Consider the following 24,414-nt stretch of genomic DNA (forward strand, 5'->3'; position numbering starts at 1 on the left):
GTCGTGCATAAAATTGGGGCAATAATACCTGCAATATCAATTCATGAAAAAATATCAACTCATTTTTTGACACCCCAAGGAGAGGAGCCTTTAGGAGAAGCAGTGTGATACAATGGAAAAGGAACTGACTTTGGAGACAGAAGATGGGTTCACATTCTGCCTTTGTCTTGTGCCTTCAGACGAGTCACCCTCTCTGGGCCTCAATTTTCTTATCTATAAAATGGGGAGGTTGGAACAGATTCTGGGGTCTCTTCTAAATCTTTGATCCTATAGGTAGCTCCAAGTCAGTCTTCCACTTCGCTGCAATTCTTTCTTCATGTTTCATTTATAGTGAGAACGTTGATTGATACCAATCAGTTTCTCCAACAACATCTCCACACATTGGTCAACAGACAAGACTCTCACATTTAGAGTACCAACAGCCAAGTTCAAGTTTATAGATGGCCTAAAAACTGATTCTTAGTCCCCTCTGACCCCACCACAGACAACAGGACTGCAGATACTCAGGACTGAGGAACACTTGGTATTTTTCTTTGTTTCATGGGTTGCCACAGCCAAAAAATTGAACGTCAAGTGGCCTAATTCCTGGTGAAGAGCCTCTCTGCACCTAGCTAGGGTGCCTGCCCTCACCAAGCATCCGTGGTGTCAGGGAATATCTAAACTGGTTGGAATCACAGATGCATTTCAGTAGCTTCCTCATAGGGTTGCCAATGCTGGAGAGTTCTTGTATGCAAAGAGCTTTGCCAATTTGAGAGTGCTCAACAAAGAGTAGCAATGACTCTGAACCTGGCAGAGGGGTGGGGTGATAAGTGGAGGGACTCCTGAGATTTCTGGTTTTTCTGATATTCCAATGTCCAGCTTGTCTATGCTCAACTTAAAAGAAGCCACCATTCTGAAGGACAATGTTAATCTCATTGAACTGTCTCAAGGGCCTAGAGCTACCTTCTAGCAAAGTCAGAATCCAGTTAATTCGCAATCTGAGCCTTTAAAAAGACAAGAATTTGGTGCCGACCTATTTCAGATTCCAGAGATCTATGCCCAGGACTCTCATCTTCCCTACCTGGAAGCCCTACCTGAGGCTTATTGGATACTGAGGAGCTAAGCAATTTCCAGCCAGGTGCTCCAGGGCCAGTGGAGGCTTCTGTCTTCCCTTCCTGCTCTTTGCTGTGCACCAAAAACAGAACACTCAGTGCCTATGAAATGGAGTATTGTCCCCCATGAAATACGTGCACGCACATGTGCGCGCGCGCGCACACACACACACACACACACACACATCATCCACAACCCTCTCTTCTCAGTGGTAAACTGCACTTCTCAAATGAGGGAGAGAAATAAAAACACACACACTTCAAAAACACAAGATTCCCTAAAACAAAATAAAGCAAAAACGTCCCTTGTCTGTCTGCCAGGCCCTGGAGAGTTAGGGAGTTAGATGAGACAGTGGCTGGCTGGGGACTCCTAACAAGTTTTAGTCCATACCTCTGATAACTTTGAAAGATAGTAAGCATGGGGCAGCTAGGTGGTGCAGTGGATAGAAATCAGCCCTGGAGTCAGGAGGACATGAGTTCAAATCTGAGCTGTGTGACCCCGGGCAAGTCATTTTACCCCAATTGCCTCTAAAAAAGAAAGATAGTAAGCACAAGATCTTTTCCTTTTTGAAGGATCATAGATTGAGAGCCGGAAGTGACCTCAGAAGCTGAGTCCAGAGCACTCATTTTATAGATGAGGAAACTGAGGCCCAGAAAACTCGAGTGATTTGCTGAAGGTCACACAGGTAGTAAGTAGTAGAGAGGTGAACAGACCTTTGGAGAAGCTGTCAGAGAGTTGTGTTCTCTGGTGGGGTGGAGGGTGGAGGTAGAAGCCTGTCAGAGTCAGGTATGTGTATGTCTGTCTATAAGTCTGTCTGTCTAGCAATCTATTTCTATCCATCATTTCTGTCTATCCATCTACCTATCATCTATCTATCCATGTATCTATCTATCCATCCATCTATCTTTCTATCATCTATCCATCTATCTGTCTTTCTATTTATCTATCCATCCATCTAACTATCCATCCATCTATCCATCTATCCATCTGTCTATCTATCTATCTATCCATCCATCTATCTATCTTTCCATCATCTATCCATCTATCTTTCTATTTATCTATTCATCCATCTATCTATCCATCCATCTATCATCTATCCATCCATCTATCTATCTATCTATCTATCTATCTATCTATCTATCCATCTACCTATCCATCCATCTATCCATCCATCCATCTGTCCATCTATCTATTTTTCCATCCGTCTATCTATCTTTCTATCATCTATCCATCTATCTTTCTATTTATCTATCCATCCATCTATCCATCCATCCATCCATCATCTATCCATCCATCTATCTATATCTATCTATCTGTCTATCTATCTATCTATCTATCTATCTATCTATCTATCTATCTATCTATCTATCTATCTCTATCCACTGAACTAAATAGGGCTTGGATAAGTTATCGCTGATATTAATTATGAGCTTTTTTTTAATGGCTCCTATCTGGGGTGTCCCAAAAGTCGTCATGCAGGTGTAATCTTGCATAAAGTCTTTTGGGATACCCTGCACCTATAACCACCACTCAAGGCCTACCCTCGGGAAAATGATGACACCAGCAGAGTTTGCCTTCAGCCACCCTCACCTTTCACTGTTTTTTCTTCTTCCAGTGTCACTCCCTGCTTGTTCATCCATCTTCCTTTCCACCCACTCATCTGATCTCCAGGTGTCAAATCGACTTATGATTCCCTTCCTTACTGTCAAGACCTGCTCTCTGGGGTCGGGGGGAGGGAAGGGTTTGACGAATACATTCAGGGATAGGAGATTCCAGTAAGGAGAAGCAGCGTGATACAGTGAAGACAGGGCCTGCCTCAATGTCAGGGAAGCCTGGATTCAAGTTAATTCTTGCCTCTGATTGTGAGACCCTAGGCAAGTCCCTCGACCTCTCAGTGCACCCTACCACCACCATCACCACCCCTGGCAATTCTCTCAGACCCTAAGTTATAGAAAAGTAACTAGTCTGCATTGGCAGAGGGGATTTCCTAAGTGGGAGTTCCCTATACTCATTAAATCGTAAGTCTGGATTCTCTCCCTATGCCAAAAAAAAGAGGATTTTAAGTGTACCTTCGGGGGCAGGGGTGATACCTTCATTTAACAGTGAATGAGGGCCCTTGTTTGGGTTCCAGGGGTTTTTAGCCTGGGAGAACTTCTTTTAACTATATTTTTAATATAACTGTATTTTAATGTAATTACTTTCCTTTCTAATCCCCCTTGTTTTATAATCCCCCTGAGCAGGGGCTTCACTGGCCTGCCAAAGGGGTCCGGGACACAGGAAAGATTAAGAACTGCTGGGTTATGCTAAAGGAAGGAAGCTTAAAGGGTGGAAATATAGGCATCAGCAAATAAATGGAGGCCTATTTTTTATGGAAGTGGGGTGGGGAGGAAAGACTATTATATAAGGAAATGTTGAAGGGATTATAGGAGCATTAAGACTTTCACATAGAAGGGCGGAACTTCTGAATTGCTTCAGAGGGTCCAACAAGTGCCAGGGGGTGAAAGTTACAGGGAAACCAAGGTTAGTTTAATATATGCAAGAGCTTTCTGACGTTAGCAGACGTGGGCTGTCTTGGAACCTTGGAGCACAAGCTGACAGGCCATCGGCCAGGGACATTAGAGAAAGAATTTCTGATTGGGTGGTAGTTTGGGGGTTCCCAGGGCTCCCCAGCCCACCAGTAATTACATTGTATCAGCAAGCAACAGCTGGCTCTGTCCAGGCCTTGCTAAGGGAGAGATAAGTTGAAAAGAAACTTCCACACACACCAAGTGTACAAGATGCTTTTTAATCATTCCCCCAAATCAGCCCATTCCACTTGCCTTGATCACAGTGGTTGCTTCTGTACAACATAGGGCTATTAATAATTTGTGCACATGCTGTACAATATTTGGCGTGCGCCATGTCAGCTCCAGATATGGAAAGCGCTTTTGTTCGCGTTTCAACATTTTGTATTTTGGAGAGAGACAGAAACAAACCCCAGCCTGATCAGAAAGATTGATTCATGATTTCGCGGGAGTTCTTTTTTCAGAACCAGCTCAGTAACAGGAAGAAACTAAAGCCGAGGGAACAGGCTGGTGGCCCTTTGACTGGGACGGTCCTGCTTTTCCCAGCACAGAAAGGAACTCTGGGCCCCAAGCCTGACTGGCCTTCTCAGAACAGCGACCGCCAGGAGCATGAGCCCTCTTCTCACCCAGCCACTAGTTCCACACACACACACTGGTATCTTCTGTGAGACTGGCAGCATTCCTAAGTGGTGGCTACATTAAGCAGTGGGAAGCTGTGCAGGGATGGACAGATGAACAGATGGATGGATGGATGGATGGATGGATGGATGGATGGATGGATGGATGGATGGATGGACGGATGGATGGATGGATGGATGGACAGATGGATGGATGGATGAACAGATGGATGGGTGGATGGATCTGGCCTCCAGGCCACTCAGGAGCTAGGGCTGGGTGTGTGGTAATGCTTCTCTCTAGGGCTCGCTGACATCAATGAATTCCTTCTCAGGGGGGAGGCCAGCCCGGTACCAGCCACAGGTGCCATTGCTGCGCTTAACACAAGCGTAATGCTGGGCCTGGTGCCCATAGAGCTTCCGCTCAATCAGCCAGTCTGTCCAGAGACACTCATTGGGGGCCGAGACGGAGCAGGGCACTGTGTAGCAGGTGACGATCTAAACAGAACAGAATATGAGGGGTCAGGTGGTACTGTGCAACATTCATTGACTTCCTGGGCCAAAGGACCTAGGTTCAAGTTCTGACTCTCATGGTTATCAAAGCTGTGTGATCTTGGGCACATTGCCAAGCCTCTCTGGGCTTGTATAAAATGAGGGGGTTGCCTCATCTAGAGGATGATTTCTGGATCTGTGAACCTATGAGAATGTGTTTAGACTCATGAATCACTGAATAAAGAATCTTAGAAAATTGCGGCAGCTAGGTGGTACAGTGGATAGAGCACCGGCCTTGGATTCAGGAGGACCAGAGTTCAAAGCCAGCCTCAGACACATAACACTTCCTAGCTGTGTGACCCTAGGCAAGTCACTTACCCCATTGCCTAGCCAAAAAAAAAAAAAAGAATCTTAGATATGGAAGGAACCTTAAAGATAATAATAATGATAATAGCAATAATAGTAGCTAACATGTATATTGCGCCTACTATGTGTCAGGCATTGGCTAAACACCACAAATACTATCTCATTTGATCTTCACAATAGCTCAGGAAGGTAAGTGATGTTATTATCTCAACTTTACAAATGAGGAAACTGAGGCAGATAGAGGTTAGATGACTTGTCAGGGTCATACAGCTAGAAGCGTCCGAGGCTGAATAAGAACAGTGATAATAGCAGCTGACGTTTGCATAGTGCTTACACTGTGCTGGGCACTGTGCTAAGAGCTTTATGATGATTATTATCTGATATCTATATTATTTGATCCTCACAACCCTGGGAGGTAAGTGCTATTATCATCCTCGTTTTGCAGTTGAGGAAACGGAGGCAAATAGGGGTTAAGTGACTTGCTTAGGGTCACACAGCTGGGAAATGCATCAGGATGGATTTGAACTCCAGTTCTTCTGACACCAGACCCAGTGCTCTATCCATGGCCCCACTTAGCTGCCCTCCAGATTCCACCTCCTCATTTTGCAGCTGAGGAAACTGAGGTCCAGGGAGTTTTCTTGACGTGACCTTGGCAGGGCATAATTCAGAAACTAGGGTCTTCTCTCTCCCAATTGCAAAGGATTCTTATTTTCTCTCTTTTCCTTCTACTCTTGACTTGGCTAGCTTGCAAAACACACTTTGTAAACTTTTCCTTTTGCTTCCCTGTTGTGGGAAATAAAAGATCCCAGCGGGAATCTTTCACACCATGTTCCTCGGCCAGTGTCCCCTGGAGCAGAGAATGTAACTTCTAAAGAAGGTCTCTGCACCACCCTGGGATCAAAGCTTTGGGGGTCATCTACTTTGACCTTATTTTACAGATGAAAGAAGCAATGCTCAGATAAGTTAAGACCATATAGGTAGTGAATTACATATATGTGTGTGTATATATATATATATGTGTGTGTATATATGTGTGTGTGTGTGTGTGTGTGTGTATATATATATATATATACACACACACATACACACGTGCATATATTCATACCTATATACCTATATATGCATATACATGCACACACATATATATAACACACACACATATAACATACATATACACATATATAATCACACATATACATGTAAGAGTATGTGCACGTACATATACACATACATATACATATACATATACATATACATATACATATACATATACATATACATATACATATACATATACATATGCATATGCATATGCATATACTTTTCAGAGTACCCTGGTCCTAAAGGTGGCCATCTCTAGATTTGTGACCTTGGGCAAGTCACAAGTAACCTCAGGCAAGCAATTTCTCTGAACCTCAGTGACTCATGAATAAAATGAGAATAATTTGAGCTCTATGGTCTCTGATCCTGCCTTTCTTCCCTTCTAATCCCTGTGGTGGGAACTATGAACAGAACCATATCTGCAGGCTCAGGCAGGACATCAAGAAGCCCAGCCTTCCCTTTTCCCTGCCCCATGGCCCTCTAGGCCTGCTTACCTTGCAGCTGCAATCAATGTGATAACGATGATTCAGGCTCTTCTTCTGCAAGAAGGACAGGTCGTCCCAGGGCTCTATGTAATTACACATATTGATGAACACTTTGCCATTATCTAGAATCTGGCCTGCAGGAAGGAGAGAAAGTCATTAGCCATGCTCTTCTGCCACCTTCCAGATAAGGCTTCTGGGGGACTAGTGCCCTTCTGGAGACCAGAGTCTCAGGACATCTAATGACAGTGGTGGAGTAGAACTAATTAGCTGGAGTGCCCCCCACCTGGCCTTCCCTTCTTCCCTCTCTTCCTCCCAAGCTCTGTATTCCAGAGGAGATTCAAAAGCCTAAAGCACTTGGTAAGACACAGGGATGTGCAGCACCATACAAATTCCTTTCTTTGGAGTTCAAGGTCCTATGCAATTCAGTCCCACCTACCTTTTACAATTTACAGTTTCTTATTTGAAATATCTCTGTGCATACCTTCAATGCCCTAACCAAAATGGTGTCCTTATGGTTCCCTTGACATTTCATCATTCCATTCCTTCTAACCTGCCATGTTCACTCCTCAACACTTAGCCCAGCTCCTATTCATGCATCAAAAGGGCAATGAGGCAATGAGATGTTATGAACTTAGAATTGGTGTCTCCATTTCCTGGCTGGGTGACCTTGGGGAAGGCATTAAAAGGTTCAAGTAACATCAGGACTCCTTCCAAAGGTGGTTTCGGGCAAAGTGCTTTGGACCCTTGAAAGCTCCATGTAGCAGGAACTTTCTAGTACCTACCTCAGAGTCCACTTCCACCATGAAGCCCTCTCTTGCCACCCAAGCTTCTACCTACTCAGTTCTCCTATGATACCTACTGGTGTCACCACCCTTGTACTTTCCCATGTTTGTTGTTCTGTGAACCTTTTCCAATGTGTTGTGACTCCCAGGGCAATTTAATCTGCCACTCATAATATTCTTTACAATTATTTACTACTTAAGCCTCCATGAAAGAATCATGAACTTGGGCCATCGCTGTGAACCCCCAAGGGGGTTGAGAACCACTAAATGGGAACCATTGCCCTACCCCAGTGGGGTCAAGTGCAAATAGAAACAGGGGCCACAACATTGGACAGAAGAATCCCTGCCAGAGCAGATGGACTTATCTATGTTCTGTTGTATTCTTTATTTATTTTGTAAAACATTGTAGATCTCATTAGCAGGTTCTTCAGGCATCTAGGGTATGATGCCATCAGAATAACATCATATCCAAATAGGAGCACTAGAAGATCGAACCCTATTCCAGTTGGGCTTGCTGAATCTCCACCATGACAGTGGTGAACACCTTGGGTGAAAATGCCTCTCTCTGTTTCATGTCTCACTTGATACCAATGACCAGAAGCTCCCTGAACAAGGTGTTTTCTGTTGTTATGTCCTTGCAGAAATCTTGCTTTGGTTGTGATTTGTGCACACAGAGACATCTTATTGGAAGAGGGCCTTTAAGATGTCATTCCATTGTAATCAATCAAATGCTTTCTGATCATCAACCAATAGTAAGCATGCTGGGATCTTCCAATCAAATGGTATGAGAGCAAAGGCAGAATAAGTCTATGCCCCCCCCCTCTAAATATGGCTCTAAGATTTGGGAGAGGTTTAACAAGACTGGATAGGTGGCCGCGAAAGATTTATGTAGTATCTAGAAGTAATGGTCCTATCTGCTTCTGGTCTGGTCAGAACCATATGTGGAATATTGTGTTCAGTATCAGGTACCACATTTTAAGAGAGACATTGGCAAACTGGGGCGGGTCCAGAAGAGAACAAGGGGAGTGGGAGAATTGGAAACCAAGGAATGATTAGAGATCCTGGGGCAGGTCAGCATGAAAAAGAGGACTCAGGGACAAGGGTAGAATAATCACAAACTCCAAACAGTTGAAAGGCCTTCGTCATGTGGAAGAGGGAGAGTTCTGTTTCATTCCTGAAGGTTGGACTGCTACCAATGGATAGGAGTTACAGGAAGGCAGACTTTGGCTTAACATAAAAAAGAATTTTCTGGCAGCTATAAGTGGTCCAACAATGACCCAGGCTCTCTTGTAGAGGTAGTGAGTTCACCATCCATAACAGTGTTCAAGTGGAGATTGGATGGCCGTCTATCAAAGATACTGTAGAGGACGTTCCTGCAGAAGGATGTACTTTCTAACCATAAGAGTCTATGATTTTGCCTCTCACTGGAATAGGTTCTTTCTGCTCATAAGAAAATCCAACTAAACATTGATTGGAGGGCTCCAACCATTCCAGCATTTAGCACAGTGCCTGGCACATAGTAAGCACTTAATAATGCTTATTGATTGATTGAACCACTCCAGCCCAATGGAGCCAGAAGCCTCAGGCTACAGAGTGAGAGGCTGTGCCTTGCTCTGCTCCCCCAGGTAGGCCCTTTTCATTGACCTGAGGCACTTACCAGTGAGGAGATACTGCTTCTTCTTATTGGCTTCTAGCCTGACCCCACACAGAGAGGAGTCTAATGGTGTGTAGACATACTGAACGTCCTTCACCTTATCGAACCCTTTAAACATCTAGAAGACAAGTTCAGAAAAGCAAATTTGGGTGAGATGGCATGAAAATTTTGTGTCAAAATAAATACATGCACTAATGCCTCACTTTTACATCATTAACAAGACCAGCTGGAAAGGCCAAGTTGGGGATTGCAGGTGTTCGCCAGGCCCAGCTAAACCAATTTTAATGAAAGAGAATCTCAGGTCATTCCAGTCGGTGGGAAGGTACTATTGGGGTTCTGATGCAGCTTTGAAGAGAGCTGAGTTACAGGCCTTCTCCTCATGCCTTCCCTCTGAGGATGGCTCTAAACAGAGATCCTTAGCCTCAGATCTATGAACTTGGTTTTTTAAAAATTTTAATAACTACATTTTAATATAACAGACTTCCTTTATAATACTATATATTTTATTTTACGCATTTAAGAGCATTATTCTGAGATGGAGTCCATAGCTGTCACCAGACTGCCAAAGGGCCCATGACATCAAAAGGTTAAGAACTTCTGCTGTAAGGCAATAAAGAAGAGACTGCTTCAGCCCAACCTCAATTTCTAGAGCTGGCTCCCATATTTTCACTCCTCTTCCTTCCTCATCCCCCTCCCTAAAGTTCTCAGGAAAGCAAATGAGAATCTCATCAGAATAAGATATAAATAACTGAAGAGGCTTAATGTGTTATCTTTGCCAGGGTTGTTTGTGTTTTAAAGTGAGACAATGTCTTAAGCAAAAGGAATGGCTGTCTAACAGTGGAATATCAGGAAACAATGACAGATGATGATATATTTGGGAAAGAAGACTTTCTTTCCCAAGACTCCAGTTGAATCACATAAACAGCCTTCTCTGCTACCTATGTGTAAGGCTGGTCATGGCTAAGGAAGATCACAGAAGTGAACTGTGCTTTGCAAGTTTCTTTCCTGCCTACGTAGCAAGAGCTTTTTTTATTTTAGAGGCACAGATCTGGGCTCTAACCTGCAGTATATTGGTGCTGAGGTCATCCCCAAGTCACACAAATGTCTTTAGATTGAAATAATATTTTCCTTTAGAATAAGACTGGAAAGCCTTCAGTCCACAGACCAAATTTGGCTCTTAACCTGATGTCATCCGGCCCGTGTGGTCAGTTCCAAGAAATATAATCACATTTACGATTAAAATTACAAAAATGCAACAAAGTCTTAAAAGTCTTTACTGGAGCTATTATAAGAGGCTATGGCAATTCTATATAAAAGTCTGAGTCTTTATGTTTACATGTGGGTACATGTACATGTGCCGTGCTCACGTGTATGTGTACATGCATATGTGTGTGTCTCTATATCTCTACGTCTATTTTGGGCAGCATGAATTTGAAAGCTGTAAGGTTCTTATTCTTAAAATGTAAATAAGCAAATCTTTAAAAATTATAAATTTAAAAAATTAATTTAAATTTGAAAATTTCAAATAGATTTAAATAAATTTAATAATTAAAATTTTTAAATGAAAAAAAAAATTACTCGTGTGGCCCTCAATTGAGGCTATCCGCACAGGGAGCTGCACACAAAAGATGCTCAATGAATGTTTATTAAATGTTGCAGCTATTGAAGGATCACTAGCCTCAGATTCTGAAGATCTAAATTTGGGTACTAATCTGCCATTCACATGTTGGGTGACTTTAAACAAGTCATTTCCCCTTCCCTAAGTTTCAATTTCTTTATCTATAAAATAGGGGAAACATAACCTACTTCAAAGGGTTGTTATAAAGATCAAAGCAGATACGGTAAGCGGAAGGAAGGAAACAAGAATTTATTAAGCATTTACTATGTGCCAGTGAGGCAATTGGGTGGTGCCATAGTGCATCCAGTGCCAGGCCTGGAGTCAGGAAGACTCATCTTCTTGAGTTCAAATCCAGCCTCAGACACTTACTAGCTGTGTGACCCTGGGCAAGTCACTTAACCCTGTTTGCCTCAGTTTCCTCATCTATAAACTGAACTGGAGAAGGAAATGGCAAAGCTGCCCCAGTATCTCTGTCAAGAAAACCCCCCAAATGAGCTCTCAAAGAGTCATATATCACTGAAAAATGACTGAACAACAACAAAAGTGTGCCAAGTATTGTGCTGAGGGCTCTACAAATATTATCTTATTTGATCCTCACAACCACCCCGGCAGGCTGGTGATATTACTAAGTGACTTGGCCAAGGTCACACAACTAGTAAGTATCTGAAGGTGGATTTGAATTCAGATCTTCCTGATTCCAGGTTCAGAGTTTGATCTACTTGACCCCCAGCTGCCTCTTTACCATGTGAAAGTACATTGTGTTGTGCTTAGAGAAGTGTATTTGGAGGCAGGGAGACCCGAGGGGAAACCCTGCCTTGTATTTATTAGCTTGCCTTGGCCAAGTCACTTAACTTCTCTGTCTATTTCTTTATCTATAAAGTACTTCAATGACGGGGCAATGACAGTTATGTCATTATAATTCAATGACAGTTCTCTAGCGAAAATAAGTCACATAAGAGCACTTTTAAAAATTGGAAATGGTATAGAAATAACAATATTATTATTATGCTATTACAATAGTTGAGAAACGGTGCAGGTGTGTAGACCCAAGGTGTCAAACAGGCAGGATCCAGATTAAAATGTAATTGGGAAATAATGAACAAAATAAATAAAAATACATTCGAATATAAAGAATGTAAGTATGTGATTTTCTTTTTTTGAAAATTTTAATATTTTATTTTTTCCAATTACACATTAAAAGAATTTTTAATATTCTTTTTTTAAATATACAGTTTTCTAAGTCAGTGTGCATCCCACAGGGATTCTTATGGGGGCCCCATTTCTATTTGAGTTTGCTATCGCTAGCGTAAAGGATAGAGAGCTGGCTTCAAAGTCAGGAAGATCTGGGTTCAGGTCCAGCCTCTGATGCACACTGGCTATCTGACCCCAAGCAAGTCACTTAGCCAGGCAACAGACACTCTGAGGCTAAGATGCATAAACTGTATGCAAATGGAGACTTGTGGTTTTATATAGAATCCTTTTCTGTTTTTCTTCTTTCCATATACATATATACATATATATATACACATAAACAAACAATCATATATATTGATATTTGTAAAATTCTTGCTCTAACTTTTATCATCAAGAGCACCCCTTTTCCTTTAGATCCCTCTAAAAGTACAAATGTATCACCCATTCCTCAGCTTCAGATACCAAATGTTCCCAGGAACCAAGCTGGAGTCAAATAGCATTTAGAAAAGGATCTAGTTTGTTTTTTTTTTATCCTTCTGGCCACCTCAAAGCTTGCCAGTCTACACTTACTCCACCCCATTCTTTTGCCCCATGGTGGTGACCTACATGGCCCTCCGAGCATCCTCTCTCCTCTACTTCCCCATGAGACAGTGGGCATACAAACTTTTTTTTGGAGGTAATTGGGTTTAAGTGTCTTGTCCAGGGTCACACAGCTAGCAAGTGTCTGAGTATAGATTTGAATTCTACACTTGGTTGCTCCATCTACTTCACCACCTAGCTGCCTTGAAAAACAGTATTTCAATGTAATTGGTTTCCTTGACAATCCTAAGAATTTTATTTTATGCACATAAAAACATCATTCTGAGAAAGTATTCATAGGTTTCATCAGACTGACAAAGGGGCTCATGACACCAAAGACTTAAGAACCTCTGTGCTAGAAACTTGGATCAGGAGATGGATTTTGGTTAACCCTAAATCCTTTATGAGGAGGCAGGAGAGTCAGAAGACCTAGGTCGTGGCTCTTTCTCTGTAATTGACTCACTCTGTGACCTTGGGTAAGTCATTCTTCTTGCCTCAGTTTCTGTGTGTATAAAATGAGAAGGTTGCATCATCGATCTAGAAGGTCCCTTCCTGTTGTAATGTGCTGACTGTTGCCGCTCTCCCCACACCCTAACTGCATCTTCTTAGGGTTGTTATTGACCCAACGATTCCCCCAGACTGAGTCCATTCTGTCCTTTCCATGTGCCAGTCATTCCCAGAACAAGGATCTCAAGCAGAAAACCAAAAGGAAGGGAATTTCCATCCCCTTCTCCTTGTACCTTTATCTGTTTGATTTCATATTGGATCATTTTCTGGGTGTCAGCTGGGTCCTCACTGGCTGGGACCACTTTTTCACCATACACTTTGGCCCGGATCACTGTAAGGGAAAGAAGAGGAAGGAACCATCAGTGGTGTAGCGGTTCAGTGGCCTGAGAAGTTTGTCACGGCAGCTCCCTGGTGCCAGAAACTGGATGAGGCAGGATTTCCCATGTCAGTTATTCTGGAAAACTGAAACAAGCGAGGACTTACCAAGTCCCAGACCAGAGCTGGGGTGTATGAGGTTTTAAAAATCTAGTCTATGAAAAGCCGGACTGAAGTAGATCACATAGAGAATGGTTATTTGAACTATAGAGTTTTAAAAAATTGTTTATTCATTTTTAGTTTTCAACATTGAATTATAGTTTTAAAGGGTCCAAGTGAAAGTATTTTTCAAAACAGGAATCTGGAGGAAAGGCTGCTTACTGCAAGATGTTTCAAGGGGTCGGCCTATGGTATAGCAGAGTGGGCATTAGATGAACAGGGTCCTAGCTCTGCCACTAAATAGCTGTGTGACCTTAGGTAAATCATTTCTCTTCTTTCTTCATCTATAAGATGACGGCTGTAGCACCCGCTCTTTCTCCCTCACAAGCTTATTGCTGAAGCTAAAGGAAATAATATATAGAAAATAAATTTGAAAAACCACAAAGATGTCATGATGTTGTTATTTTTGTTACAATGTCATGATATGTGGTCATGATTCTAGTTGTGATGTCATGATTACTATTATAATATCATGGTCACATTTATGATATGATTATTTTATGATGTCATGGATATCGTTATGATGCCTTGAGTATAATTATAATGTTGAGATTGTAGTTAGTACAATGATAACATCATTATTATAGATGACAGAGACCACGACCACAGTTATAATGTCATGATTATAGTTACATCATTATAATTATAGTTGTGATTATAATTATGATATCGTTCTGGTTATGATGTCATGATCACCATTATGATACCATGTGTCATGATTATATTTATGATGTCATGGATATAGTTATGATGCCATGAGTTTAATTATGATGTTGGTGATTATAGTTATTACAATTATGACATCATTATTATAGGTGATGCCACAACTACAGTTATCATGTCATGATTATAGTTATATCATGGCTATAATCATGACATTATAATTATAGCTATGATTATAATTATGATCTCATGATTGTAGTTATGATGGTTACAATTATAATGTTATGGTTATAGACACTCCCTGGCTGTTAAGCAAGTTTAGGGGACTTCATTGATGCCCTGAGCTGGGATTTCTCGTTTTATTCATGTTCCTTCCTGTTCCTTCTATCCCCATGGCATTGAGTAGCTAGATGGTTCAGTGGATAGAACACTGGACCTGGAGTCAGAAAGACCTAAGTTCAGATCTATCTAGCCTCCACCATTTAGCTATGTGATCCTGGGTGAACCTCTTTTTATCTCAATTTCCTCATCTGTGAAATAGGGATAATAATAGCACCTATCTTGTAGGGCTGTTGTAAGATCATATGAGATAACAATTGAAAAGCACTTTGCCTAGTGCCTGGCACATAGTAGGTGCTTAATAAATGTTGGCTATTATTATTATTACTAGCTGTATGACCCTGGGCAAGTCATTTAACCTCTGTCTGTCTCAGTTTCCTCAATTGTAAAATGGGGATGATAATGGCATCTACCTCCCAGGGTTATTGGAAGGGAAGGGGAATGGAATGGGACAGGAAGAGCATTTATTAAGCACCTAACTAGAGCTATGCTAAGTGCTTTACAAATATTACCTCATTCCTCACAACAACCCTACGAGGTAGGTTCTATTATCCCCATTTTACTGATGAGGAAACTGAGGCAGACAGCATATAAGTGACTTGCCCAGGATCCCCCAGCTAGCGGGTGTCTGAAGCTGGATTTGAATTCAGGTCTCCTTGGCTCCAGGGGCAGTGCTCTATCTGATATGCCACAATAAAGGTCACCCCATCATCACCCCTGCCCCCCAACCTGATTGAGAAATTCTTTCTGCAGCATCCTTGACTACTGCACATCTGACCTCTGCTTGAACACATAATGAGCATCATTATCTCCTAAGGCGGCAGCAACCCACTTTGTCAGTGGGATAGCTCATTGCTAGGACGTTTTTCCTTATATTGAGATCCCAGTGAACTGTCACCCAGGGATTCAAGCTCTGCCCTCAGGAACAGCATAAGCTGAGTGTTTTCCTTCTTCCACTTAATTTCTCTCCATCTATTCGAAGAGAATTCTCTTCCCCTGTTCCAAGTCTTCTCTACTGTGGCTGTGCTCATCATTCCCCCTTCTTTAGCTCTCTGTCATATGCCATAGCTTGACAAACATTTATTGACTATTCCCTTCGAGGCAGGCTCTGCCTTTAGGGAGCCAACATTCTGCAGGGGGACACAACGTGTTCTCAGGTAAGCCATGTCCAAGGCAGAGAGTAAAGCAGCAAGGAGACATCCCACAAAGCACTCTGGGAAAATTGAGGAGGGAGAGATAAAAATAGTGGGGGGACCAGAGGAGGCTTCGTTGAGGAGGGGGATGCCTAGCTGAGTCTCGAAGGAAGATAAAGATTCTGAAAGACAGAAAACACGTGGTGGCCTGGCGAACTGGGTGGAGGGATAGCCTCAGAATCAGGGAGACCTGGGTCTGACACATACTGGGCTATGGGACTCACTGGTCAAGACCCCTACCCTCCCAGTGCCCCGGAAACTCTCTAACACTGTAGGTAGCAGAAGAGGAGGTGTTGACGTTTGCTGGTAAAGGGAATTCCTCATCTGGAACTTTCTATGTTGATTAAAAACACAGTCCCCATTTTTTTAATGGAGAAAGAGAGAACAGCAAGTTTGGGGAATGATTAGTAGGTTAATTTTCCTAGAATGCAGAGTGCATGGAAGTCTGGCACCAGAATGTGGAGGCCCTTTAAATGTCAGATTGAGGAGTTTGTATTTTTTTCTAAATGCAGTAGGGAAGCACTGATGGTTCTGGGGGAGGAGAGTGACACAGTCAGGCCTGTGTTTTAACTCTGTAACTCTGTGTAGCACAGACTGTAGCGGGAAATACCTGATATAAATAGATCATCCAGAAGGCTATTAACCCAGTCCAGTGAGAAGTAATGAGGGCCTGAAGCAGGCTATTAGCTACGCAAATTGGAGGTATTAAACACACTATGTGTGGAGTATTGGGGTCTGATATACTTGAAGCCAAATTAAAATGTAATTGGGAAATATTTAAGAAAATAAATAAAAATGTAAGAGAGCATTTGTTATTTTGTTTCACTCATGTCTTTGTGACTCTTTGTGACCCCATTTGGGATTTTCTTAACAAAGATACTGGAATGGTTTGCCATTTCCTTTCCAAACTCATTTTACAGATGAAGCAACTGAAGCCAACAGGGTGAAGTGACTCGTCCAAGGTCACACAGCTAGTAAGTGTCTGAGGCTGGATTTCAACTCAGGGCCTCCTGACTCCAGGCCCAGTGCCTGCACCACCTAGCTGCCCCCCACAACAGAGCACAGATAATGGTAATATATGGTTTTCTAAGTCCATATGCAGCCATCAGGGATCCTTTTGTATGGTTTAGTGATCCCATTTCTACTGGAGTTTGATACCCCCAATGTAAATGGCAATCAGGGAGTAGATGTTAGAGATGTGGAGTGGAGAGAGAATTAGCCGGACTGGATAATTGATGGAATGGAGAAATGGTGGTACAGGACTTTAGTAGGTAGACTAGATGCGTCTGAGGTTATGAACTTGGCTTACTGGGAGAATGGTGGTACCACCAACCCCAATAATGAGGTTTGCAGGAAGGGCACTTTTATTAGCTAGAATGATGAGTTCAGATTTGGGCATACTGAATTTGACATGCCAATAGGGTATTCAAGTAGAATTCACCTCCTGGAAAATCCTCCGTTTCCTCATTTGTAAAATGAAGATGATGGAATAGATGGTGTCCAAGGCCCTTTCAAGCTTGCGTTTGAGGACTATCCCATGAAGAAGGCACCCAGATCACCTTGCCCATCTTAAGGGCCTCCCTGTCTCTGGCATGGGGTGTTATATCCAAAGCAGTGTCCCCACCTAGTCTCCTGCCTACCCACCAGCAGCTTCATCAGGACCAGGACTCAGAATACTAATAGCTAGTATTTATGTAGTGCCTTAGCTTCACATACATCAGCTCATGCCAGGTTCCTTGAGGGTAGGGGATGTCAGTTTTTGTCTTTTGGGGGGGGAGCATAGTAGGAGCTTAATCAATGCTTATTGAATTGATATCCCCAACTACCCCACAAGAGTTGACTTAAGAGTCAATGCAAAAGAATGAATAGAATGCTGGAATTGGAGGCAGAAAGACCAGGGTTCAGATCCCACCTTGGACACATTAGCTATGTGACCCAGTCACTTAATCTCAGTTTTCTGGTCTCTAAAATGATCAGATAAAGGATCCTAAGGTCCTTTCAAGTTTAAAATATATGATCCTAGGTAGGTGCTGGCAGCTAGATGGTACAGTGGGTAGCACACCTGTCCTTTATTTTTAAACTTTTTTTCTTTTTTAGTGAGGCAGTTGGGGTTAAGTGACTTGCCCAGAGTCACACAGCTAGGAAGTATAATGTGTCTGAGGCCAGATTGAACTCAGGTCCTCCTGACTCCAGGGCCAGTGCTCTATCCATTGTGCCACCTAGCTGCTCCACACCTGTCCTTCAAGTCAGGAAGACCCATCTTCCTGAGCTCAAATCTGGCCTCAGACACTTTCCAGCCGTGTGACCATGGGCACCCTGTTTGCCTCAGTTTCCTCACCCTCCAATATCTTTGCCAAGAAAACTCCAAATGGGGTAATGACTGAACAACAATAACAGGTAGGTGCTATTATTATACCTATTTTACAGGTGAAGAAACTGAGGCTCGGAAAAATTAAATGGCTTGCCCTGAGTCTCACAACTATTAAGTGTTAAGAGGCAGATTTGGAACTATTTTCCACGAATCCTACATTTATTGTCCTTAACTATCTCCCTCCCCCACCTCATTAGATCCCTAGTGTTTTGAGTAGATAACCCAAGAAAAATGCTCCGAACGCAGCCCATCTGAACAGGACTAACTGCTAGTCACAAACAGAGCCGAGGCCACAAAAATGTCCTGTCAGGTCCAGAAAGCCATTACTCAGTATGCAGAGAGGATTCCTCAGGCCATAGAAATGCTAATTGGCGGTAGGGTTGGAAATTCACGTTCTCCATTGGCTGTGGTAATGAGCAGTTTATAGACACTCTGGCTCAAGTGGCGAGCCAGGGAATGGAAGGGACCACCGCATGCCCACTTTTTTTTTTCCATATCTCTTTGCCTAAAGATTTTGGAGTGATTTGGTCTCATTGGGTAGAGGACATTGAAGAAGAAAGGAAACCACTCATTGAAAAACCCCCTCTTCCATGAGTTCTGAAGGTCAGGAGGCTCTAAATAGTCCAGGCAGCGATATAGTGGGAACTGCAGTAAAACCTTGATTTCTTGGAACCAAGCTATGTGAAATGTTCAAAATTAACTAAGTGTTGCTAATTGAGACGGGTCTGTAGTATGCTGGATGGCATCCCTCCTTGCTAGCGTCCTATCGCTCTTCTCCCTTTTCTGGCCAGACTCCTAGAGAAGGATATCTATAATAGATGTCTCCTCTTCTTTTTCTCTTCCTCCCTTCTTAAGTCTCTACTGGCTGGCTTTCTACTTCATCACTCAACTGAAACTGCTCTCTCCAAAATTACCGACGATCCTTCAATTGCCATATCCAATGACTTTTTCTCAGTCCTCATCCTTCCTAAACTCTCTCTTTGACATCATAGATCACCCTCCTTAACCCTGATACTCTCTTATGTCTACATTTTCAAGGCACTCTTCTTTGCTGGTTCTTCTATCTATCTGACTACTTCTCAGTCTCCTTTGCTGGACTTTGATCCGATCACACTGGTTAATGAATGATGTATGGAGGTCCCCCAAGGCTCTGTCCTGAGTTTCCTTCTCTTTACCTCTATATAATTTTACTTTGTGATCTCATCAGTTCCCATCCTTTCAACTATCAACTATGCAGATAATTCTCATATTCATTTGTGCAGCATCAGCCTCTTTTCCTGACCTCTAGTCTCATGTCTCCCACTGCCTATTAGACATTTTGAATTGGATATTCCATAGACCTAATACATATTTCAGATGGAACTGGATACCCCATAGAATCTCAACATGTTTAGAACTGAACTTATTATCTTCACCCCTCCCCCAAACCTTCCCTTCTTTCTAACTTCCCTATTAGTATCAAGATTATCACAATCCTCCCAGTCACCTGGGCTCAAAACTTAGGTGTTATTCTTAACTCCTTACTCTCACCACTCCCCCTCCAATCAGTTGCTAGCCCTGTCATTTCTACCTTGGCAACATCTCTCATGATATGCCTCCTCTCTTCTGACACTGCCCTTCTGGTTCAGGGCCTCACCACCTCCCACAGAATATTGTAATGGCCTACTGATTGGTTTCCCTATCTCAAGCATCTCCCACTCCACTCCATCCTCCACTTAGCTGTCAAACTGATCTTCCAAAAGTGAAATTTTGATCACCTCACCCCCTCCTAGTCATTCGCCTTCACTGGCTCCCTGTTGCCTCCAGTACCAGATATAAAACCCTCTGTTTAAAACCCTCCATAATCTGGCCCCTTCCTATTGTTTTAGTCAGTTTACTCCTTACACTCCCTGCCCCACCCCATGTACTGACCTTTTGGCTGTTCCTTGAATTAGACAAACCATGTCACAACTCTTGTGTATTTTCATTTGTTATGCCACACCTGGAACTTTGTTTCTCATCTGTCAATTCTTAGCTAAAATCCCACCTTCCAGATCCCCATTAATACGAGTGCCTTCCCTCTGTTGATTCTCTCTAATTTAACATAGTTTTTGCATGTTCTCTCTCCCTTTAGACTGTGGGCTCCTTGCGAGTAAGGACTAGCCTCTACCTTTCTTTGTGCCTCCAACACTCAGCCTATAATAGATGTTTTAAAAAACACTGACAGATTGTGGACTGAAAAAAAAAATCTGCACATACAAATAATTACCCATATCTAATAGTAATAAATGTAAAGTCCTACACTTGGGTTTAAAAAGACAAGTATCCAAAGGCTCCAATACTTAATACTTATATGTTATTGGCCAAATCACCTCTCTGGGCATCAGTTTTCTTATATGTAAAATGAGTGAATTGGGACAAACCTCTGAGGTGCCTTCTGCTTCTAAATGCTATGGGGAGAAGGAGGAAACCACACCTAGACAACAATTTATATGAAAAAGACATGCGTTTCTAGCTAAAATTCAAGCAGAAAGAGTCACATATACAGTCATTGTGATCTTAGGCTGCTTTGATGGAATCATAATATGCAGAACAGGGGCTCCTACCCCTTGCTGCTCAGACTATTATCTGCATATTTGATGTGTTCAGGGTGCCACATTTTAGGAAGGACACTGACAAGCCTGAGGCCATTGAGAGGACAACAGCAATGATGGTAAGGGGCCTAAAACCCAGGTCAGACAGAACTGAAGGAATGATCTAGCTGAAAGAAGGTAAAACATAGCGGACTCTGTTGGCTGTGACATGTCGAAGAGGGACCTGACTAATTTTGCTCATTCTCAGAACTGCACTGACAGTTACATAGGCAGATTTCCAGTCAAGGATTGCCATCCTAAAAATTAGGACAATCCAGAAGTAGAAAGGGAGCCTCTAGGACTAGAGAGTTGTTCATCATTGGCTCAATGACTACTCCTAAGGGAGCGGTTCTTGTTTAGGGGAACTCTTCAAATTCTAACTTTGTATGAGTTTTTCCTCTCTGTTGGCACTCAACTTCAAAAAGAAAGAGGCCAATCCCAAGAAATCAAACTGAGTTCAGTAATTTAATTTTTTAAAAAAACTTTCAAGGGACGGAATGGGGGAGATTCTGGAGTCAGTACACATAGGAGATGAACCTAAAGGGATCTTAGAGATCATCTGGTTGTGATTTGTCTAAAGTAGGAATTGGATCCTTAGACCTCTTACTCCCATTCCAGCGCTCATTCCCCTACCCCATCTTAACTTTCTGCATCAGCAACTACAGTATTGGGCTGGAAGTTTAAAATAATGGCCCTGCTTGGTCTTCCAATATTCTGCTCACTATACTGAACTTTCTTAGGTGAGTAAGGGCAAGGACAGAGAAGGCAGTGTGGTGGGTGTAGTGGAAAAGGCCCCCTCCCTCCAAGGCAAAAAAGAGGTCAGTTCTAGTCTCTCCTTCACCACAAACACTGAGACACATTCCCTGTCCCTGGACCTCAGTTTCCCCATCTGTAAAATAAAGAATTTGGACTAGATCTCTAGATTCCCTTCCAGCTCTAACAAACTGTGATTCCATGCCATGGGTCATTGGGTGCTGTGGAAGACTCTTTGTACATTCCCTTTGTCCCATAAAAACCAGTGACTTTCCACTTGTCAAATGTTGCTATAGCAATGAGTCCTCTCCCAATGCCTTAGTTTAACAGTTAAGAAGGAAGCAGTGTAAGAGTGTATGAAGGGGAGTTGGATTTGGCTTTGAGGGAGGGAGAGGAGGTGGGAGGAGAAGGAGTGTTTTCTCCAGATAAAAGCCATTGGGCAAACTCTTATTAATGACCCATATGCAAGCTCTGGAGTCCCACCTCCCCCACCTTCTCCCCAGTGCAGCTGGATTAGTGCCAAGAGCACCAGTCTGGAAGTCAGGAGACCTCCTTTCTAATCCCGCCTCTGCCATTAACTCGCTATGTGACCTCGGACAAATCCCTACCTCTCTTTGGGCCGCAGTTTCCCCAGCTGTAAAATGGGGGGGAGGGGTTAGACTGGAATGAACTTCCCAGCTCTGGCATTCTGTGATCGTACAAGCTTAATACCAACAAGGACGGCCCGCACACGCTCCAGTCCTACATACAGAGATAGTTTGGAGTAGTGCCGGCCAGCTCCGTGCGCCACCCCCCATCCCGGCCGCCTGCCCCAGGGCGCACTCACCTATGGCCGAGGAACAGAGCAGCTGCTGGGGGTGCGCGGGGGCGCAGCTGCACGCCTCCACCCGGGCCCGGAGCTGTAGGCTGAGCCCCAGTAGCAACCCGGACAGCCACCAGGCACGGAGGGAGGCAGGCATGCTGGCAGCGCCCCCCTGCCCGGGAGCGCACCCCAGGCCGTGCCGCGCCGGGCAGAGGCGAGCGCCCCTCCTGGTCCCGCTGCCCTCCGGTGGAGGGCACCGACGGGACGGAACGAGTGCTCTCGGGCTGAGGCTGGACGAGGACTCGGCTGGTGAGGGCGCTGGCGCTGGCACTGCCTATGCCCTCGCTAGCGCTGCCGATACCGATGCCACTCCGACTCTGGCGATGGCCTTGACACTGGCGCTCCGCCTCCCTCGGCTCCGAACAGCCCCTGGTGACTCTGTTCAGGCCCAGCACCCCCTCATGTTTATCTCCCTGACACGCGACCCTCTTATTTATGGCCCCGACCCCTCGGGGCTAACCCCGCCTTCTGGGCCTCGCTCCCAGCCCATCGCTGACAGCCAGAGGCATCTTGTCTCCAAAGAGGGGGTTACCTTACTTGGTTTCGCATAACGGGGTGGCTCTGAGTCAAGAGAACTATTAATAACCGAAGTCTCTGCCCTCCCTCCCTCTCCACTCCCCACCTCCTGCCTATCCACACCAGCCGCCCTCCGGACTGGGGGTGATTTCTTTTTTTTTTTTTTTTTTGGATCTCAGGGCAAGAAGGGGACCTGGTGTCCCAGGAGTGGTCTAAGCAAAGCTGCCTTGACCAGAGGGAAGAAAGACTACTTGAAGGGAAAAGAGGATTGCTCCCTTGCCTGGGGAGAGGAGAGGGCATTGCGGGAACCCCCTCTTCCCCACCCCGCCCTGCAGGCTTCCCCCCAAAGGCAGCCAGCCTGCGAGCTGGGCCACAGTGCCCGCCTGCGGTAGGCGACACAGGGCGTCATTCAGCTGCAGGAAGTGTTTTCAATGCCCTATTTGTGAGTCCCCAAACAAACAGCAAACAGAGAGGCAGAGAGGGCTGCCTCTCTCTGAGGGAAAGGCGCCAGCAACAGCAGCGTTTGAATCTCTTTCCCATGCCCAGGGTCCCAGGCTCCGCGGACAGTTGGCATCTGAACCAGTTCCCTTCCTGTGATTTTCCCTGGAGTGGGGGAGGGTGGAAGGCTGGGCTTCAGACATACAGGAACCCAGAGTCTGTCACTTTCACTCTGGCTCTCTAACTGACCTCTCAACCCTGCTCTGCTGACCTTCCTACTACTGCAGCTTGTCCTGGGGAGTCAAGGCCAAGCAAGAGGAAGAGAGGACCTGTACCCCACACTGAGGCCTTAGCCAGATTGGCTGGATGCTACAGGATTAGCCAGATAGGAAGAGAGGAGGATGCCTGTGGTTGACAGGGCTGGTCCAGGCTTGGCAACCTGTAGCATGCATGCCTGAGGAGGCACAAAAGATGGGTTATAGGACCATAGGGGCTGGTGGTGTGGGACAGGCATGAGGAAGGACTTGTTTTGAGCCTTCCCCCTATGACTCCCTGACCATCCCATGCCACCAAGATTCCTGGGAACTAAGGCTTCAGAGAATTCTTCCAGGATATCCCTGGATTCACCTCTTCCTCAGATTTAGAGGAACCAGGCAGGCCCCTTCAGCCTCTGTAGTCCTCTTTCCCCCCCATTATCACCACCAAAGAAGTGAATGAATGAACACTTGACACACTGATTGAAAAAGATTGCTGACTCCTAGGCTGGTCTAATATAGAAAATGTTGGATTAAGGCAAAGTAGGCAGAGAATGAAGAACAGGGGGCAGAGAATCATGCTCCCAACCTTGCATGGAATGTTGGACAAGTTACATCCTCTTGGGAAAAATGCCGCAGACCTTCTGACCTAGAATTGTCAATACCATACCTTGTTTTCATTTCAGCGGAGATGCATTATGAACTTCTTGAATTGATAAAATAGGCAACCACCAATGCAGAATAACTTACAGAAGATAATCTTCTCAACTGCCCACTAGGAAATTATTATTGGCTAATAATAGAGTTGAAGACCTTACCAAACATCTATTT

The 24,414-nt window shown here is 44.0% G+C and overlaps 2 protein-coding genes across 2 annotated transcripts in view; one reads left to right on the forward strand and one right to left on the reverse strand.

The window, feature by feature from the left end:
• SYN2 (synapsin II) overlaps nt 1–24,414 on the forward strand; it is a 265,548-nt gene that overhangs the window by 190,326 nt on the left and 50,808 nt on the right. The window lies entirely within an intron of this gene.
• Nucleotides 3,859–22,905, reverse strand: TIMP4 (TIMP metallopeptidase inhibitor 4). The gene is made up of 5 exons (XM_020981072.2): nt 22,340–22,905; nt 13,282–13,379; nt 9,154–9,268; nt 6,724–6,848; nt 3,859–4,768 (listed from the first exon to the last, which is right to left on the reverse strand). The coding sequence occupies exons 1-5, from the start codon at nt 22,470–22,472 to the stop codon at nt 4,571–4,573; spliced, it is 669 nt and encodes a 222-aa protein (XP_020836731.1). The 5' UTR covers nt 22,473–22,905; the 3' UTR covers nt 3,859–4,570.

Source organism: Phascolarctos cinereus, unplaced genomic scaffold, assembly GCF_003287225.1.
Source record: "Phascolarctos cinereus isolate Bilbo 61053 unplaced genomic scaffold, phaCin_HiC Scaffold_4;HRSCAF=312, whole genome shotgun sequence".
Classification (NCBI taxonomy): domain Eukaryota; kingdom Metazoa; phylum Chordata; class Mammalia; order Diprotodontia; family Phascolarctidae; genus Phascolarctos; species Phascolarctos cinereus.